This window comes from Barbus barbus, assembly GCF_936440315.1.
Source record: "Barbus barbus genome assembly, chromosome: 15".
Classification (NCBI taxonomy): Eukaryota; Metazoa; Chordata; class Actinopteri; order Cypriniformes; family Cyprinidae; genus Barbus; species Barbus barbus.
In genome coordinates this window covers 11,380,660-11,397,989 of record NC_136743.1, presented here as the reverse complement: position 1 = coordinate 11,397,989, position 17,330 = coordinate 11,380,660, and the positions used below count along the sequence as shown (strand labels likewise).

The 17,330-nt window shown below is 36.6% G+C and overlaps 4 protein-coding genes across 4 annotated transcripts; 3 read left to right on the top strand and 1 right to left on the bottom strand.

Moving 5' to 3' along the window:
- The first annotated feature begins 2,529 nt into the window (after positions 1–2,529).
- mrps14 (mitochondrial ribosomal protein S14) lies at positions 2,530–4,225 on the top strand. Its single transcript, XM_079435672.1, has 4 exons — positions 2,530–2,631; positions 2,970–3,143; positions 3,435–3,599; positions 3,807–4,225. The coding sequence occupies exons 2-4, from the start codon at positions 3,075–3,077 to the stop codon at positions 3,987–3,989; spliced, it is 417 nt and encodes a 138-aa protein (XP_079291798.1). The 5' UTR covers positions 2,530–2,631; positions 2,970–3,074; the 3' UTR covers positions 3,990–4,225.
- A 493-nt stretch (positions 4,226–4,718) lies between these two features.
- LOC306880823 (calcyclin-binding protein-like) lies at positions 4,719–7,191 on the top strand. The gene is made up of 6 exons (XM_079434596.1): positions 4,719–4,841; positions 5,118–5,319; positions 5,410–5,506; positions 5,696–5,795; positions 5,894–5,988; positions 6,297–7,191. The coding sequence occupies exons 1-6, from the start codon at positions 4,824–4,826 to the stop codon at positions 6,454–6,456; spliced, it is 672 nt and encodes a 223-aa protein (XP_079290722.1). The 5' UTR covers positions 4,719–4,823; the 3' UTR covers positions 6,457–7,191.
- Positions 7,192–8,496: 1,305 nt separating this feature from the next.
- LOC306880859 (serine/threonine-protein kinase PLK3-like) lies at positions 8,497–15,911 on the top strand. The gene is made up of 15 exons (XM_079434655.1): positions 8,497–8,761; positions 10,106–10,213; positions 10,299–10,415; positions 10,508–10,637; positions 10,729–10,816; positions 10,897–10,992; positions 11,425–11,623; positions 11,794–11,920; positions 11,996–12,108; positions 12,522–12,639; positions 13,051–13,134; positions 13,244–13,406; positions 13,589–13,718; positions 14,389–14,502; positions 14,603–15,911. Exons 1-15 carry the CDS (start codon positions 8,570–8,572, stop codon positions 14,798–14,800), a joined length of 1,977 nt encoding a protein of 658 aa, XP_079290781.1. The 5' UTR covers positions 8,497–8,569; the 3' UTR covers positions 14,801–15,911.
- Positions 15,912–16,326: 415 nt separating this feature from the next.
- dynlt4 (dynein light chain Tctex-type 4) lies at positions 16,327–16,989 on the bottom strand (the record flags this gene model as incomplete). The annotated part of the gene is given in 6 exon segments (XM_079434772.1): positions 16,327–16,480; positions 16,482–16,511; positions 16,513–16,612; positions 16,615–16,845; positions 16,848–16,944; positions 16,948–16,989. Coding segments are annotated over 6 exon segments (654 nt in total).
- Positions 16,990–17,330: the final 341 nt, after the last annotated feature.

Below are 17,330 nucleotides of genomic sequence, written 5' to 3'. Positions count from 1 at the left end.
GCAGATATTAGATTCAGCTTCAGAAGAGCAGCACATGCATGACACAGTATGGCATTCTGCTTTATTTTGGTAAGAGTAAAATAAACAGAACTATGCTGTGAATTTTCTAGATCAACAGCATTAATGCACAGATATTTCCAAAGCATGTCCTAAACAGAATCATTTGCATGTTTTATATATGTGGAGTTCTTCAAAGAGTATTTTTCATGTAAAGATGATTATGGTAAATTTGGTAATTGGTGGGACCTTTGAAACTGCACTCCCATAGAAACTAACGCAAAGATTCTAGGATTTTTGCTCATTGGTCAACAAAGTTGCCAGATACTTCTGAGTAAACATCCAGAAATGGCTCATGAAGTAAACATCACCACATGGCATCATTTTCTGCAAGTTGTCAAAAGCTCTTCCTAAGATTGTCTGCTTGTACAGCGGTGGTTTTTGAAGTATTGTCACACAAAAAATATTAACAAATGGAAAAATATGGGTAGAGCCTTCAGCAACTTTAGTTGCCTGCAGGCTTACATGGGTTAAAATTAGTTATGTTCCCTTTCTGTTCCTATTAATTTATTTACGTTAAACTCATATCATAACAATTGGTTTATAGAAGCATAACCTGGTGTCTAGACCTCACGAGATCTGTTTTCCACTTTAATTTACATAATGGATCTTCTTTGTGAAGTTGTGCAATTTGACATATGTTAGTATTTTTCTCAGAACACATCTCCTTGTATCTTTTAACAAAGGACGATTGCTTGGGAAATTCTACAGGAATTTACTAGAACAGTTTTTTATGAATGCCTTAGGGTTGAACTCTAACCAATGTCATGCAGAGAAGCACATAACAAGCTGTTTGTTGGTTGCTATTTTGTTGTCGTCTGCTTTTTTTCTTCTTTTCAGTTGCATTGTTTTATTGGGGGGATTTATCCTGTGGTAATGACAGAATGGTAGATGAGCATAAGAAATGGCAAAGTAACCTTCATTTAGTATGTTATGGAAGTGCTGGCTTAAAAAAAACTAACAAAAAAATGTCAGCAGACACAAGATGAGCAAACTTACCTCTGACATCAAGCTGTGAGGGAGGAATTTTAAAACAGAAGGTTTACTCTGTCCCCTGTTTATTCTTATAGTTTGTAGGCCTATAATATGCTCAACAAATTTGCTGTCTAAACGTGCCCAGATTTCCTATTTGTACAGCCAGTAAGCATTACAATCAGACAATTGTCTCGAAAAGAGCTTGTTTCTCTGGTCTTGAACTGCTACTAACACAATGCTGGTGTAGGAAGCAGGTCAACTCACAATGTCTCAAAGGTCTCCGAGGTGCGATTGTTCCAATGCATTTTCAAGTCTGAAAATGTCATTTGTGAAGACCAGCCTGTAAAATTGAGCCAACTGATGCTAAATGTTTTTGCTGAATTAAAATGCCAAGCTTTTATACTTTATTGAGTAGAAATTGTGAGTAAAAAATAAATAAATAAATATTTTTGTGGGCTATGGAAGGTCTTGCCTTGGAGTCAAAAAGGTTAATAACTACTGTTTCAAAATCATATAATATATATGACAGGTATTTAAGGCTTTAGATCATACAGATTTTGTCAAACAGCACATTTGGCGATTCTGAGAGATGGTCCTGACTGCAGAATACAAGATCCAGGGGGCGTGGTTGAATCTAGATCCAATTCCTCCCACCTTACATTTACCTAAACCTACCCCTGATCCCTAAACCCACCCCTAAACCTGCCCATCTCCACCCCTAGATGTGTGCGCCCCCTGGGTTTTTGTTCTGCAGTGAGGGGCTACTGGATTGTGAAGTTGTTGAATTAGTAGCTACATTCTGCCACTATCTGGCCCAGTACTGCAATTACACACAAACCATTACTGCTCTTCATACTTTTTTATTTTTTTACTGATTATTTTGTCTTATGAAACTTTTTTTTGTATGTTGCAATACTATTTTCATAACAGATGCTCAGAGTTATAATTCTCTGTGGACTTCTCAAAAATGAATCAAAGTCTATAAATATGATTCGCCATGACATTCAGACAAAGCCAGTATTCGGTGATATTATCGTCTATATCCTATAACAACAAAGTATCATAACTTTTGCAAATTGTTTACAATTACAACTTTGTTTTGTTCAGAGTTTTGAGTGAGGACAAACCCCAAATGCTTGAATTAACTCCCCACCGGGAAGTCGTGGCCTAATGGTTAGAGAGTTGGACTCGTAATCGAAAGGTTGCGGGTTCGAGTCCCCGGCCGGCAGGGATTGTAGGTGGGGGGAGTGAATGTACAGCGCTCTCCACGACTGAGGTGCCCTTGAGCAAGGCACCGAACCTTGGGGGTGTGTGCGTGTGCACGTGCATTGTTTACTACTCACTGCTGTGTGTGTGCACTTGGATGCAGAGCACCAATTTCGAGTATGGGTCACCATACTTGACAATACGTCACGACTTTAACATTTAATATGACCAGGAGATGGCGGTAACGATATACTAAATTCAGTACTTACCCTTCAAACCACCACCGAGGTAGAGCTGGAAATAAGGTAGGTATCGACATTTATACAAAATTCAAGGAACAGTTGGTTTTGAAAGAAGAAACTTTGGAAATAGGAGGAAGGAAATAGGAGGAAGGTAATTTCAAGAATGCGCATTGGCCATTGTCTACTAAATCAAAGTATGGTCAGGATTGGGAAACACCAGACTGGGTATTGTGACAAATGTAGTTCCGAAAATATGGAAACAGTAGAACATGTATTATTAAAATGTGAGGCTTATGAAAGAGAAAGATTTAAATTATTTCAAGCATTAAGAGAAATGGAAATGGAAGTTTTTTCTATCAAAGCATTATTAGGTAATGGCCCAAAGCAATTTAAAATATATGAAGAAGTATTTAATTTCTTAAAAGACACTCATTTAAGTAACAGGATTTAGGTCACTACTACCATAACGTTATCCACACTCTAATCCAGTAGGTGGCGGGAATGCACCATGTAAGTTTGGTTTGCCAACCGCCATTAAACTTGAGAAGAAGAAGAAGAAGAAGAAGGAGGTAGAGCTGGATCAACTGGATAAACATGGCGGCATGGAAGCTCTTCAGCACGGGGATAGGGTTTCTGCAGTCGCCCTTGCCGATTTGTAGACAGGTAAATTCACTTTTTTAAAAGTCAGATTTGTAAGTTCAAAGTCTGTTAGGACTTTGAATGCATTGTACTTGTGTCTGAATGATGTTGTATTTAGATTGCCATCGCGTTACACTGTAACAGGATACACCAAGACATACACTAGTGACATTTATAGTTTACATCACCCAAAATGCTATTTTTTGTCATTTGTTTTGGGTTTTTGACTAGGTGCATTTCAAATATACACGTATTCCAATGTAAAAGCTCATCTAAAAAAAAAATAATAATTTCAAGTTCCTTGATGTTCTTCAGGCCTACAGAAGTTCACTTGGAGCGGTGGAGCTGGTCAGGAGCTACTATGTTAACTGGAGGATGCTACGGGATGTGAAAAGGAGACAAATGGCATTTGAATATGCAGATACAAGACTGCGCATCAATGCCATTAGGAAGAATACTATTTTGCCAAAAGAGCTACAGGTACATTCAAAGTCTTGCAGTTTCCATTCGGTGGAAGTTTATACACACTTTAGATTGTTTTTCGTGTACATGATTGGATTTTTTTTTTTTTTTTTGTCAGGATTTTAAATCCATTTACAGAGTCATTAACATTTATTTTGACTTGAATAATAAATTAAATGTCAAAATATTGATAATTCAGGCCATGTCTCATGTTTATTTCCTCAGGAGATAGCTGATAAAGACATAGCCGCACTACCTCGAGACAGTTGTCCCGTGCGCATTCGCAACAGGTGTGTGATGACATCACGTCCTCGTGGAGTGAAGCGCAGGTGGCGTCTTAGTCGCATTGTTTTTCGCCATTTAGCAGACCACAACCAGATGTCAGGAATTCAGAGATCAATGTGGTGATCAGCCATTGGATTGTTCTAAAACCTTGTCATAAAAGAAGATATTCTTGCATAAAATACAGAGACACAGAGCTGGAAAACCTACAAGCACCTGCTTATTTGTTGTATTTTTATTGCATTTCTTTTTTGTACTAAATTGATTCAGATTTCACATTGTCCTTTATTTTTTGTCTTCAACTGATGGCAAATTATATAAGTTATTTTACTGTAGATACAATAAAAAGGTGTTATGTGCTACTTTCGTGTTTTGTGATTTTATTTTTTAGGTTACTGGTATCTAATCTTTGATTACTTTATTCTTTAGTGTCACTAGAATTTTTATTTTTTTTTACTAATTTGACAAAATACAAAAAGAGGATGTTATTTCAAATACACCTTTTATCAACAACTAAAAGAGCTTTTAATTTATTTTAAATTAAATTTTAATTCTTATTTGTGCATTGACACATGAGCACTCCTCACATTAAGCAAGTGTAAACTAGTACAATTTACTTGTTAACTAGTAAATGTTTTGAGTATATTAGAATATTTTCTGCTTGCTGTAATACATCTTGAAGGTTAGAAGTGCATTTAAATTTTTTATTTAGAATATATTTTTCTACTTTATTACGTTTATAATAATTTTACCCCATAGATCATAATTTGCATAATGCACATTTTATTATTATGAATATTTGTGTAATTGCGGTCATTTAGTAAAGGTCAAAATGAGGACTTTTATTTTGACATCACAGCGCGGAAGCAAGAATCCTTCTAGAAACAACACTTTATTCAGATCTGCGGACAAGCAGCGCCCGATTGAAAGCAAAGTTCCTAAGGTTTCTTCAAGGCAGCGATGGACATCAATGAACTGGTATAATGGAACTGATATTTATGTGTGTTTTATTCATTTTAGTCCCATGTAGTGGGTATATAGCAGTCTTCCCACCCAGGTTTTGTTTTCATTGTACTGTAAAGCCTCATGCACTGATATAAAGAAGCTTATGAATGTGAATGAAACTACTTTTACTAGGATGTTTTATTGGACGGTTGGGTGAATTAAGACTCATTGGCTGTGAGATGACAGCTGCCAGCTGAACATGTAAACATGCTTCTTTACTTGATCTCAGATTTGACCTTGTGTCTTTAGATCGCCGGTCTTGAGAGTGATCTTAAAGAGATCTCGAGTCTGCTGCAGAAGTGTGAACGCCAGCGCGTGCGGGACGTGTTATCGCAAGAGCAGAAGAAGCTCGAGAAAGAGCTGGCTCAGAAACTGCAGCAAGTCAAGAAAGACTCTGGAGACAAAACTGACACAACACTCAAAGGATACACAGTCAAAATTAATAATTATGGTGCGTTCATACCTTATGATAAACGGTATAGGCTATTCCCCAATGATATGCATGGTCTAACACACCTGGCAATGTTTGTTTCTGTTTTAGGATGGGACCAGTCTGACAAATTCGTCAAAATCTACATTACACTAAAAGGAGTACATACTATTCCAGCTGAAAATGTTGAGGCCGACTTTACAGAGAGGTATTGTTTTCACATTGAATATTGCTGAATTTTGGTTTATCTTTTTTTATTATTGCAAAATATTTATTGTTGTTTTTAATAATTAATATTCTAATGAATAAATTATATATATATATATATATATATATATATATATATATATATATATATATATATATATATACATATTCTGCTATTCTGTCTTCACAGAAGCTTCAATGTTCTAGTCAAAGATCTGGATGGGAAGAACCATCAAATGACAGTCAACAAACTTTTATATCCTATTATTGTAGCAGAGAGTAGTAAAAAGGTTAGTCATTTTCTACTTTTGTATATTGGCAAATTGATTTGTTTTATGGATAAAATTGTATAGATAAAGAGGCAATTGTGAAATTCATTTGCTTACAGATAAAAACAGACATGGTCCTTGTTATGTGCAAGAAGAAGTCAACAAAAAAGTGGGACTGCTTGACACAAGTAGAAAAACAGTCTAAGGAGAAAGAGTGAGTAAAATGCACACTTTCATTTTGTATTGGTTTTACTTTTTAAAATTTGTATATTGAACCGAATTGTATATCAAATGGTGCAGATGCATAAAAAAGTATAAATCTAAATTAAAATTAACCAAACTATTAATACAAATCATATTATTATATATTATAAAGGTATAGGCTATAATTAAAAATGTATATATTTGACTGCATAATGCACTATTATCAGAGTAACATCAGAGTAATAAGCATCATACTAAATTTGGTTCTGCAAGTTATTAGTCATAAGTGGTAATTGAATGGGAATCTGTCTGTTTCAGCAAACCCAACTTGGATGAGAAGGCTGATCCAAGCGAGGGGCTGATGAGCGTGCTGAAGAAGATCTACACGGATGGAGATGACGAGATGAAACGCACTATCAACATGGCCTGGGTTGAGTCTCAGGAGAAGAAGGCCAAAGCAGATGACTTTGACTTCTAAGCCAGCTTAATGGCCTGCTTTCACAGTGAAACACCCAAATGCAGCTGCTGCACACATGCCATTCCAATTTATTCAGATTATATTGTATTTTTGTACATTTTTCCTGTTAAATATAGCTGTTACTGAAAATGTTGCTTCATAAAGTGTTTCAATTCCCACTGTAATTTTCACAGCATTCATAATTTTAAGTTGTTCCATATGGTGAACAAGGTATGGTAAACAAATGTTCAGGAAATTTTCAGTCAATGTTATTGCAGTTAAGACCATGTACCTTAAATGTGGAAAATTAAAATAAATTTAAAAAGTAATTTATTGCTTCTGGTGGTCATGTTGCTGTCATGTAACATTACTCTCATCATCATGGAGAGAAAACAGAGTATCTAAACTAAATAAACTGTGGATATAAAAGAAAACTGTGTTTTAATACAGTCTCAAAATCTTTTTTTACAAAACAATTGTACACATTAATGTGTGTTTTTATGTACAATAATTAGTCGCTGTAGTTTACCTATCAAGCCACAAGGAGGTGCATGTAAACGGGATATGCTTAGTTTGTTTATGATACTTATTGTGGTAAAATTATGGAAACGTATGGCTTACTGTAGTCAATATTATTGTTGCAATTAGTACTACATACCTTTAAAATATAAAGAAAAAAAAAACTAATTGCTTCTGGTACTCGAAAAAAATAAATATTGCTGTCATGCAGTATTACTATTAAAACTGCTATTGATCAATTCTCGTTTATTTAATTTATTTATTAATAAATAACAATAATAATCACTGTAGATTATCAAACCACAGAGGTTTTTAGATATCTATTATGGTAAAATCATTGAAAATCATGGGTTTTGTTTATTGTAATATTATTCTAGTAATTAGGACCATATAACTTGTGTGATAAAAAGAAAATGTAAAAAAGCGCTTCTGAATTATTTTTTTTTTATGTGTTTATTTATTAATAACACCAATGTTCATTAAATGAAATATTGCTGTGATGCAGTATTATTCAGATGTATGAATGGAACTAAACTAAACTGTGCATCAGTGTTTGTCAATTGTATTTACATTGCATTATATTTTCTAATCTAGAGAACATTTTGTGCAAAAAGAAAAAAAAAGTCCCCGTAGTTTATTAATTCAGCCACAAGGTGGCGCATGAAACCACAAATTTCTCTTCAGATCTGTACAGCTGTATGTTCCACAATGACGTAATTTTGCTTTATCCACATGATGTAAATACAGTCTGTGTAAAAGGTGATACTTATTTCATCAACCTTATTTTCCTGTTAGCTAAATATCATATTCATAAATGTAAATTTTCTAAATGCAAACCTCTTTTTTAAAGATTCAAACGTGAAATAAAAATGTATTTTGAATCTATTGAGTTCTCTATGAACTTAAAAGCAATAAGAACAATGGCTTTGCTAAAGGACTTTGCATGACTGAATGACCCTGGACTGTTGTTGTATTGTTATGATTTGACAATGGTGACAATTGTTATTGTTTTTTCAAGCATTCAATATATATATATTTTTTTTTTAATTAAGAAAATAAATACAGTCTGTGAATATGCAATTGAAATCTGGTTCTGGTTCAACTCTGAATGATGCATTATGATGATACAGTGTGGTGGCCATCTATATTTTGTTTTTACACAGTACGATATAAAGTCATGAAATCTTGAATTAATCCCCACAAAGAATTGCACGGTTTTACAGTTAACCAATATCAAATAATGTAAAGCCGATTTGATAATACTAAATAAATATTACCCTGGTACAAAACCCCTAAACAGAGGAAACACTGTCAAGCAGCCAGTGCAAGTCATCCGGAGGTCCATATAATCACGTCAACTATGATTGGATGATGTATTCATTCACTTTCATAAGCGTCTCTCTGATCATTGATGAATCACCAGCAGCCAATGGCGTTGTTTCTTTCGAGACGTCGCCCCGCCTCTGCCCATGACGTCACGGACCGTTTATATACGGCAGGACGCCGGTGGCGCGGCAATTTTGACTCACACAGGACAAGCGTTACACAGCAGCGCCACACATTGGGACTTCACATAAGGAGTTTATTTTCTAGGGCGAAGGATCTACATTAATGAATGGATCCTGCTTGTTTTACCTCAGCGCAGCGTCTTTCCTGTAAAATGATGAATCCGGATTTGTTCAAAGCGTCTCAACCTGCCGCCAAGCCGAACCGGAGTAAATCGGAGCAAGTTAAGACGGAGGTCGCGCAGGTGGTGGTTGACGCAAAGACTGGAAGATCGTACTGTAAAGGAAAGCTTTTGGGAAAGGTACCAATCTGTTTTTCAGTGTTTGAAATAAATCGGAGCTTTGTCACGGTTTATTTTATCGCGTTTCCTAGTGTGCTTAAACGTGCACGGTGTGTCGGTCTCGTGCTTGGGTTTGGCTGGTTTTGGGAGATGCACTTCGGTGCACCAGAACCACTGGACCGCAGTGTCTGCGATTCTAGAACCTGCCTGCTGGTTATTCCAGCACGGCATCTAATGTGTCTTTCAAATATTGTCCAATGTTTAATTTTCTGCAAAGACCGTATTTGCAGTTTATTATTGGATGGGTTTTTTAATACTATTCCAGATTTGATTCGATGTCAGGAAAAGATTAATGGATGAATGAATCAGTGCATCAATGGAAATGATGCTGCATTGCTCGTGAGCTGTAGAACCAATGACCACTGGCCCGGTTTTGTTCACTTGTTTACAAAACAAGGCACTTTTAATTAGACGATTGATTATTAGAAGTCTCGTTAATCCCAGTTTTTAAAGTGCCGCATCATTGTGCGATGCTGTAAGGAGGGGTTGGTCGATTGGGAAAAGAATACGTCATTCCTTTGTACATGTGCTGGACCAACTAGGGATTGGTGCAAAAATGCCCAAAATATTTTGCAAATATTCCCAAAATATTTGAAATATGGAGACAAAAAGAAGTGATTTTTAAAAACGAGAGAGGGAATATCGATGTAGGAATCGGCTAATAAGCATGTAGAATTTGTCATTTTTATTTTAGAGGATAAATTAATGTTTTGTGCAGCTTTATGATGCATCAGATATGACCGATATCGGGTCAACAGATAAATGTTAATCTAAAAAAAAAAAAGCAACTACCAACAGCTGCAAAACTTGAACTTAATGGTAGCTTGTTTAAAACGTGTGTATATGTATAGATGTATAGATGGATAGAATATATATATCTATGAAGGGTAGAATAATTTTTTCATAATTTTTTTTTTTTTTTTTTTTTTTTTTCCCCAGTTAAAGTATTTGCAAAATGGATGAGACACTGTATTATATGGTGTAAATGGTAAAAAAAAATGCCCTTAAATCAGTTCCAGATTGCAAATACTGGTCTGGACATATTGATGGTCTCTGAACTTCATTTAAGCTGGCTGCCTAGACCGCATTCTTGACATTAGTGAGGCTGAAAACGTATGAATAATCTCCAAATATGTTGTCTTTGTAAGCAGCTAGCCAGTTTTTCAGAGTCATTGAGTTTTTAGACCGTTGTACAGACACCTGCAGACAAATTCTTAAGTTAATCATAACCTTGAGTTGAAACGCCAGCGTTTTGTTTCCTGTTGAAATATTCTGTGACTAAATATATAATGGCTTTTGTTTTAGGGTGGGTTTGCACGGTGTTATGAGATGACGGATCTTGCCAACAACAAGATGTACGCTGTGAAAGTTGTTCCTCAAAGCAGAGTCTCAAAGCCACACCAGAGAGAGAAGGTAAACAAACAATAGCCAAATACACATGTGAATCATCATATTTCTAGTTGCCTCTCTAATGTTTATTCATTGATTTGTCTCGTAGATCATTAATGAGATCGAGCTTCACAAAAGCCTCCAACACAAGCATGTGGTGAAGTTTTCCCATCACTTTGAGGACCAAGACAACATTTACATCTTCCTTGAACTCTGCAGCAGAAAGGTGAGTTTTAGCTTTGCTAAAAAACAGATCTCTCATGGTTTGCTTTGGTGAATACAAGGCATTTTCTCTAATCCTATGCTTCATGTTTACAGTCTCTGGCACATATTTGGAAAGCAAGGCATACGCTGACAGATCCAGAAGTACGTTACTACCTCAAACACATCATATCTGCGCTCAAATACCTCCACAACAAAGGCATCCTCCACAGAGACCTCAAACTAGGTATTGTTTTTGTTTTAGTCTGCTGTTTGAATCATAGTATGCCATCCATCAAGTTCAGTTGGTTTGATAATGCTTTAATTTGTTTTTGCAGGTAATTTTTTTGTGAATGAAAACATGGACTTGAGATTAGGAGATTTTGGGCTGGCAGCCAAGCTGGAGACAGTCGAGCAGAGGAAGAAGTGAGTTTACATGCCACTGCCTTCAATAACTTTAATAGAAATAAACTTGATTTGGTGTGCTGACGTAAATGTTCTTGCAGGACCATCTGCGGAACTCCAAACTACCTGGCACCAGAGGTCTTAAACAGACAAGGCCATGGGACCGAGTCAGATGTTTGGTCGCTGGGTTGTGTAATGTAAGTCTTATCACATCTACTCTACACTATTTTATGGTTATTCTGTAGACCAGGGTTTCCCAAACTGTGGTTTATAAAAGGCTAATTAAGTCATAATGTAATATTACAATTTTAAAAATAAAACTAAATATAATATATCTAAAAGTATTAAATCATTGTTTTACCTGCATGTCATGTGACCATTAACAATCATCAGAGAACCGCAAACTTCTGTTCTTAATTTATTAAAGTTCCCTCTAAGATTAAATTACTATTTCAAAAAAATGTTTTGGAGCAAAGGTGTTCCGCTGAAAAAAATTGTGAATTCCTGGTGTGGACTATTATTAGAAGCATATTAATGTATTTATATTATAGAAAGTCCATAGTAAATACTTGATTTGATGCATCAGATCTGACAGCCTTGATGACAAACTCTTTTTCTTGTCTATTTAGGTACACACTCCTATGTGGGAATCCACCTTTTGAAACCTTAGACTTGAAAGAGACCTACAAGTGTATTAAGGAAGTGAGATACAGCCTTCCTCCTTCCCTCACTCCATCTGCACAGAAGCTGATCTCCGCAATCCTTCAGAAAAACCCATCTGACCGCCTTACACTGGATCAGATACTGGCCCACGAGTATTTCACAAAGGTTAGCATACTAATATCCCTGAATTGTCATTCATCTTTTCCTTTTAACTTTAATTATAAATATTTAAGTGTGTACTTTCTTCTTAGACAGTTTCTTACTGTAATTTTGTAGTCCTCTAATCTTCTTTTTTTTTTTTTTTTTTAAATCCACCTACTGTTTCCCTCCCTCAGGGCTTCACCCCAGAAAAACTCCCTCCCAGCAGCTGTGTGATGGTGCCTGAGCTTAATCCACCCAGCCCTGCCAAGAAGTTCTTCACCAAGATGGCTAAAAGCCTCTTTGGCAAGAAGAAATCGAAAGGTATGTACCTACTTTAATTACCAAAATTAATTTTAGTAGTTTTGGTTTGGTTATTGAGACAAAATGTCATTGCAGCTGTTGAAAAGACACCTTATGAGGAGAAAGATGACATTTCTAAACTGGTTTCCGGCATGGTGAAGCACTCCATCGGTCGGCAAATGAGCTACAAGACAATGGGAGTGAATGAGGTAATGATTCATCTTACATTTATGTGCATTGGCACGTATTAATAGCTTTGCAGTAAACGTTTTCTCCCCGGCTGACTCATGGCTGTCGCAAAAAGCCACGTCAGTATGCATGCTGTTTTTCAGCATAGCTAAAGTGGGCTCTGTGGGGAAGTGTTTTGAAAGCTGCTGTAGATGAATAGAGTGCAATCGTCCAGCTATTGTGCTGAACGTCTCAATAACCCTGTACTGACGAAATCCAAAATTGCAAAACCAAACACTCATAAGTCACTGAGTTAATCACATGACAAATAGATCTTTTAAGCTTGAGACACAAGATTGGAAAATAATTGTCCACTGTGCATGATAATTGCTTAAAATTGAGTACAAGGAAGTACTTATGATTGTTAAAACAATGACTTCCTCTTGATACTCAGGCCACTTCTCCTACGGTTCAACTGGCAAGCTCTGGCCCCCTGGACACCCCGGCCGAGGAGGAGTCCAGGAAGTCTGCGTCTCGTTCCTTCAAAGGCACCGTCGCCAGCAGCACTGATGGTAAGGGATCGTAGAAGTGAATTTGCTCAGACATGCAGCAGCAAATAGTTTTGCATGCATGTGGCCTATTTTAGGCTCAACCCCCAGGCTTTCAGAGACCGCTATTAGAAACAAGTTTGTCCAAAAACATCCTGGCCTAATTCATTATCTTTTTGCTGAGTTTTTGCATAGTTTAGCAGCAAGGTGACTTGTCATTTCTACCCTTCATAGATCTTAAGTTTTACACTACGAATGAAAAGTTTAGGGTCATGGTTTTCTACAAAAATATAAAGCAGAACAACTGTTGTCTATAATATAACCAAGATACACTAATTAAAAAAAAAAAAAAAAAGTATTTGCATTTAATTTTAAAGTAATTAAATCCCTTTCAACTGACTTTTTATTTATTTTATTTTTGTCTTCCTTCCTCAGCTAGTGACGATATTCCTACCCCTGCTGCTGTAGCCGAATCTGCCATGAAGGTTCTTAACAGCTGCTTGTCTTCCATGCCGACAGGTTTGTTCCCACACTCTGGTCACATTGTGGCGCTTAAGCAATAGCCATTTTCAAGGTTTACTTTTAAGCCATTGATCATGTACTCAAATATTTTCCTTTCCTCTTCCAGCTTCAAGAAACCCACCCTGCCTTTCTAAAACCAAGCCTTTCATCTGGGTAACCAAGTGGGTCGACTACTCCAATAAATACGGCTTCGGTTACCAGCTCTCCAATCAAAACGTCGGTGTACTCTTCAACGAAGGCACTCATCTGAGCCTGTGTGACCAGCGGAGGTACGTCAGCTTACTTTCGGTGTTCCCATTTGCTAATGAGTCTCCAGTTTGGCATTTGGACTGAGCTCTGATTGACCCACACAGAGTGCTTTACCCTTTACAAAATCTTTGCTTTTGACCAAATTGTTTTAAGTAGCTTTGCTTTATGTGTGTTCTAATTGCGTATTTTTATACTTCCGCAGGACTGTACATTACTGTCTGACGAACAACAAACACTTTAGTTTTCCAGCTGACGCTTTACCAGAAAAGCTCCAGAATCAAAAGCACATAGTGGATTTGATGGCTAACTACATGGAGCAGAACCTAATGGAGGTAAGTGTTGAAATTACCCCTCAAATATAGAATTTAAACATTTGTGACCCTGGACCACAAAACTAGTCATAAGGGTCCATTTTTTTTTTAAATTGAGATTTATACATCATCTGAAAGTTGAATATAAATAAGCTTCCCATTGATGTATGGTTTGTTAGGATAGGACACTATTTGGCCGAGATACAACTATTTGAAAATCTGTAATCTGAGGGTGCAAAAGAAAAAATCAAAATATTGAGAATCACCTTTAAAGTTGTCCAAATGAAGTGCTTAGCAATGTATAATACTAATCAAATTACGTTTGATACATTTGCGGTAGGAAATTTACAAAATCTTTTCATGAAATATGATCATTACTTAATATTCTAAAGATTTCTGGCATACAAGAAAAATAATTTTGACCCATACAATGCATTGTTGACTGTTGCTACAAATATACCCGTGCGACTTTTAAGACTTAACAATTTTTAATATTTTAAATAGTTTACTTCCTAAAATATAAACTAAACTAATGTTCAGCACTAACCTTCAAGTTAAATTCTAATTAAAAAAAAATGTATGTGTATATATAGTGTATACGTGTTTATATTTTAATTGAAATATTTACATAATAATCACAAATGTGTACAAAAATACTTGTTTTTTTAAAACCAAGTTTTCCTTTTTGTAGGGTGGAGACGTCAACTGTGAGGACCAGCCACCTCCAAGCTCTTCTCCATTGCTTCTGCAGTGGATCAAAACTGATCACGCCTTAGTCATGCTCTTTGACAACCGAACCCTACAGGTAAGTCTCTGATATGTGCAAAAACAACAGATGAAACCTTGACTATTTGAATTGCTCAGCCAATTTATAATATTCCCTCTCTTTCCATTTTCTTTGCCAGGTTAATTTTTACACAGACCATACAAAAATCATCCTGTCCAAGACCTTGGACTCCTCGTACCTGGTGACCTACATCAGCAAGGAGCGCGTCTCTTATTCCTACCCTCTGAACGTGCTTTCCAAATGGGGCTGCTCTCCGGAGCTCCGGCAGCGGCTTCATTACGTGGTACAGCTTCTCCAGCACTACACCAACTCATAATGACTAAGAACTTCGATTACGATTTGCTGCTTACCGCTTCTGTTTGAGAAGCAAAAAAGGACTATGACAAAGAAAATAATCGGGGGAAGCTTCCACGTTGCCACGAAGATCTCCTGTCCTTGGTCATTGGCTGGCCTCTTTGAACTATGGTGCACTATTTTTCGTTTGGTTTTCTTTTGTTGTTTTCGCGACTGAGCCTACACCAATCGTATCACACTACCAGCTTGACTCACAGTGTGCACAACCCGAAATTTGAGCCTGTTCTTTTTATGATTTAATTTTTTTTTTTTTTTTTTTTTTTTTTTTTTTAGCTGGACTGAAGTGCAGATGGCATAAAACTCACAGGGTTCTTAAGCATCTTGCTTTTGCTCGCAGTGTCCCAAACACTGCACAAGATGGGCTTGACTTTTTATGCTCTATCACTTGGCTTTTTTTAAGAGGACATTTTATTTCACTAAATGGTACACAAACAAGAAGAGCTACAAACACCAAATGGTTATTCTTTTAATGAGATGAGTTTTAAAGATGGCAGAGGTGGAACTGTAATTCATGGAGGAGCAGTTAGGAGTGGGAGAGACTAAAGTGCCTTTCTGATGGATTCCTCTGTGCAATAATGGCCCTGGATCTCAAGCTTAAGTCACAAAGGGAATGAAAGGCTTAATATAGTCTTCATATTCTGTTTTCCAAGCGAATTAGGCAGGAGTGGGGGAAGAAACACTACAAATACACACCTGATATAAGCTTTTTGCTGTTAAAAGTTATTATATCCTTAATGTCTGTACTTGAGGGAAAAAAAGACTATGTATTCAGTGTGCCTCCAGCTTTGTTTACTTGACATGCTCCATCATAAGTAATCATAATGTCCTCAAAACTGTGACCATGGCTGTAAGTGTTAAATAAGTGTTCAGAATACCAACATTGTGAAAGCCATTACCCTCAGACAAATCCTAACTAGTATTATTAATTAATTGTGGCACGTGTTCTATTTATTTTTTTATTTATAGTTTTTTATTTATTGACGTAACCTAATTGTACGGTGTCAACACTGGGAAATGTTCAGTATGATCACTTTTTATGTATTGGGAGAGTGGGGGGGGAATAAAGTTTATTGAAAATATACATCTGTGTCTTGAGTTTATTTTTTCAGATTTTAAAGACAATTAAACATTTTAATCTTATCATTTAAGTTTAATTTCTAATTGTAATTTATTGGTTTAAAAGTTTAGGCTTGGTAACTTTATTTTTTTTTTATATTTGTGTATAAATTGTGATACTGATTTCTGAGTTTGTCTGCAGGAAAATCAGCTTTGCCATCACTGTATTTACTTTTTAAAATGGAAACGCTGTTTAAATTATTATTATAAGAGACTTCATACTGCCCCTATTTGATTATTAAAAAATCATTTCTTAAATTGTAATGATATTTTTTCCCTATATTACGGTTTGCTGCCTTGGTTTGAATCTTTAAAGAGAATATTATAAGTATGCATTTTGTGTACATATATTAAGGGCTGTTGATTTAGCCTTCATTCAGAGTACAGGCCGTGTACTAAAGCCACAGCAAACAGTGAGTGATTATGGAAAACAGCAGATGTGTAGTTGTCAGTGTTGGGGTTCATTAGGCTACAGCTGGCCACCCTTATACCTTGTTTACCACTCTGCCTGACCACCACCTGGCACAAGTTTATATCGTGGCGGATTGACATCTTTGTTTACTGAGAACTAGATCTGCTGACAGCTGGTTACAACTATCAGAACTGTAACACACACCTTCCAAATAACTATCCAAAGTGGCCTGCAAGATCTGCTGGCACTGAAATGGCACCCTGGTTTTGGTCTCATTCTGTAGGTGTTCTCCACATAAACCTCCTGGATGGGTTGTTGAAGGTACAGTCCAGAGAAGCTCACTCTTCCTCCCTGGTGCCAGCCTGCGAATGAGAACCGCTTGCCAATGGAGATGTGAGAATTGCTGACGTTGGGGCTCAAGAACGATGACTCGGAAGAAGGAACCGTCATGCTCCTGAGAAACAGGGGTCGGTGGTGGGATTGGATTGGTCTTTAGAGCTTCGGCGAGTGGAGATAGAGCCCAGACGTCGCCTTGGAGGCCCTGAGACACCTGGTTCTGTGGACATGGAACGATTGAACTAAGCTAAAATCTCCTGAGACGGTGGTAGAGGCTGGTTGGCCATGATGAAGAAATCTGTGAGGACACATCAAATCAGAATACTATACATTTCACTGTGTGTGCATGTGCGTGTGTGTGTAAAATTATAAATAGACTTGCAATAATTTTGACCTAATTCACAGCAATAAAAAGAAAGTTAATTTCATTTAGCACACACAATTTTCAAGGAACTGTTCACCCAAAAAATAAAATTTGCAGTCAATCTAAAATGTACCGTAGATTTTGTTACTTCAGTGGATTAATTGGTGAACTAATTGGTGGATTATTGTGATGTTTTTATCAACAGTTTGAACCCTCCTTCTGAAGACACCCATTCACTGCAGAGGATCCATCAGTGAGCAAGTG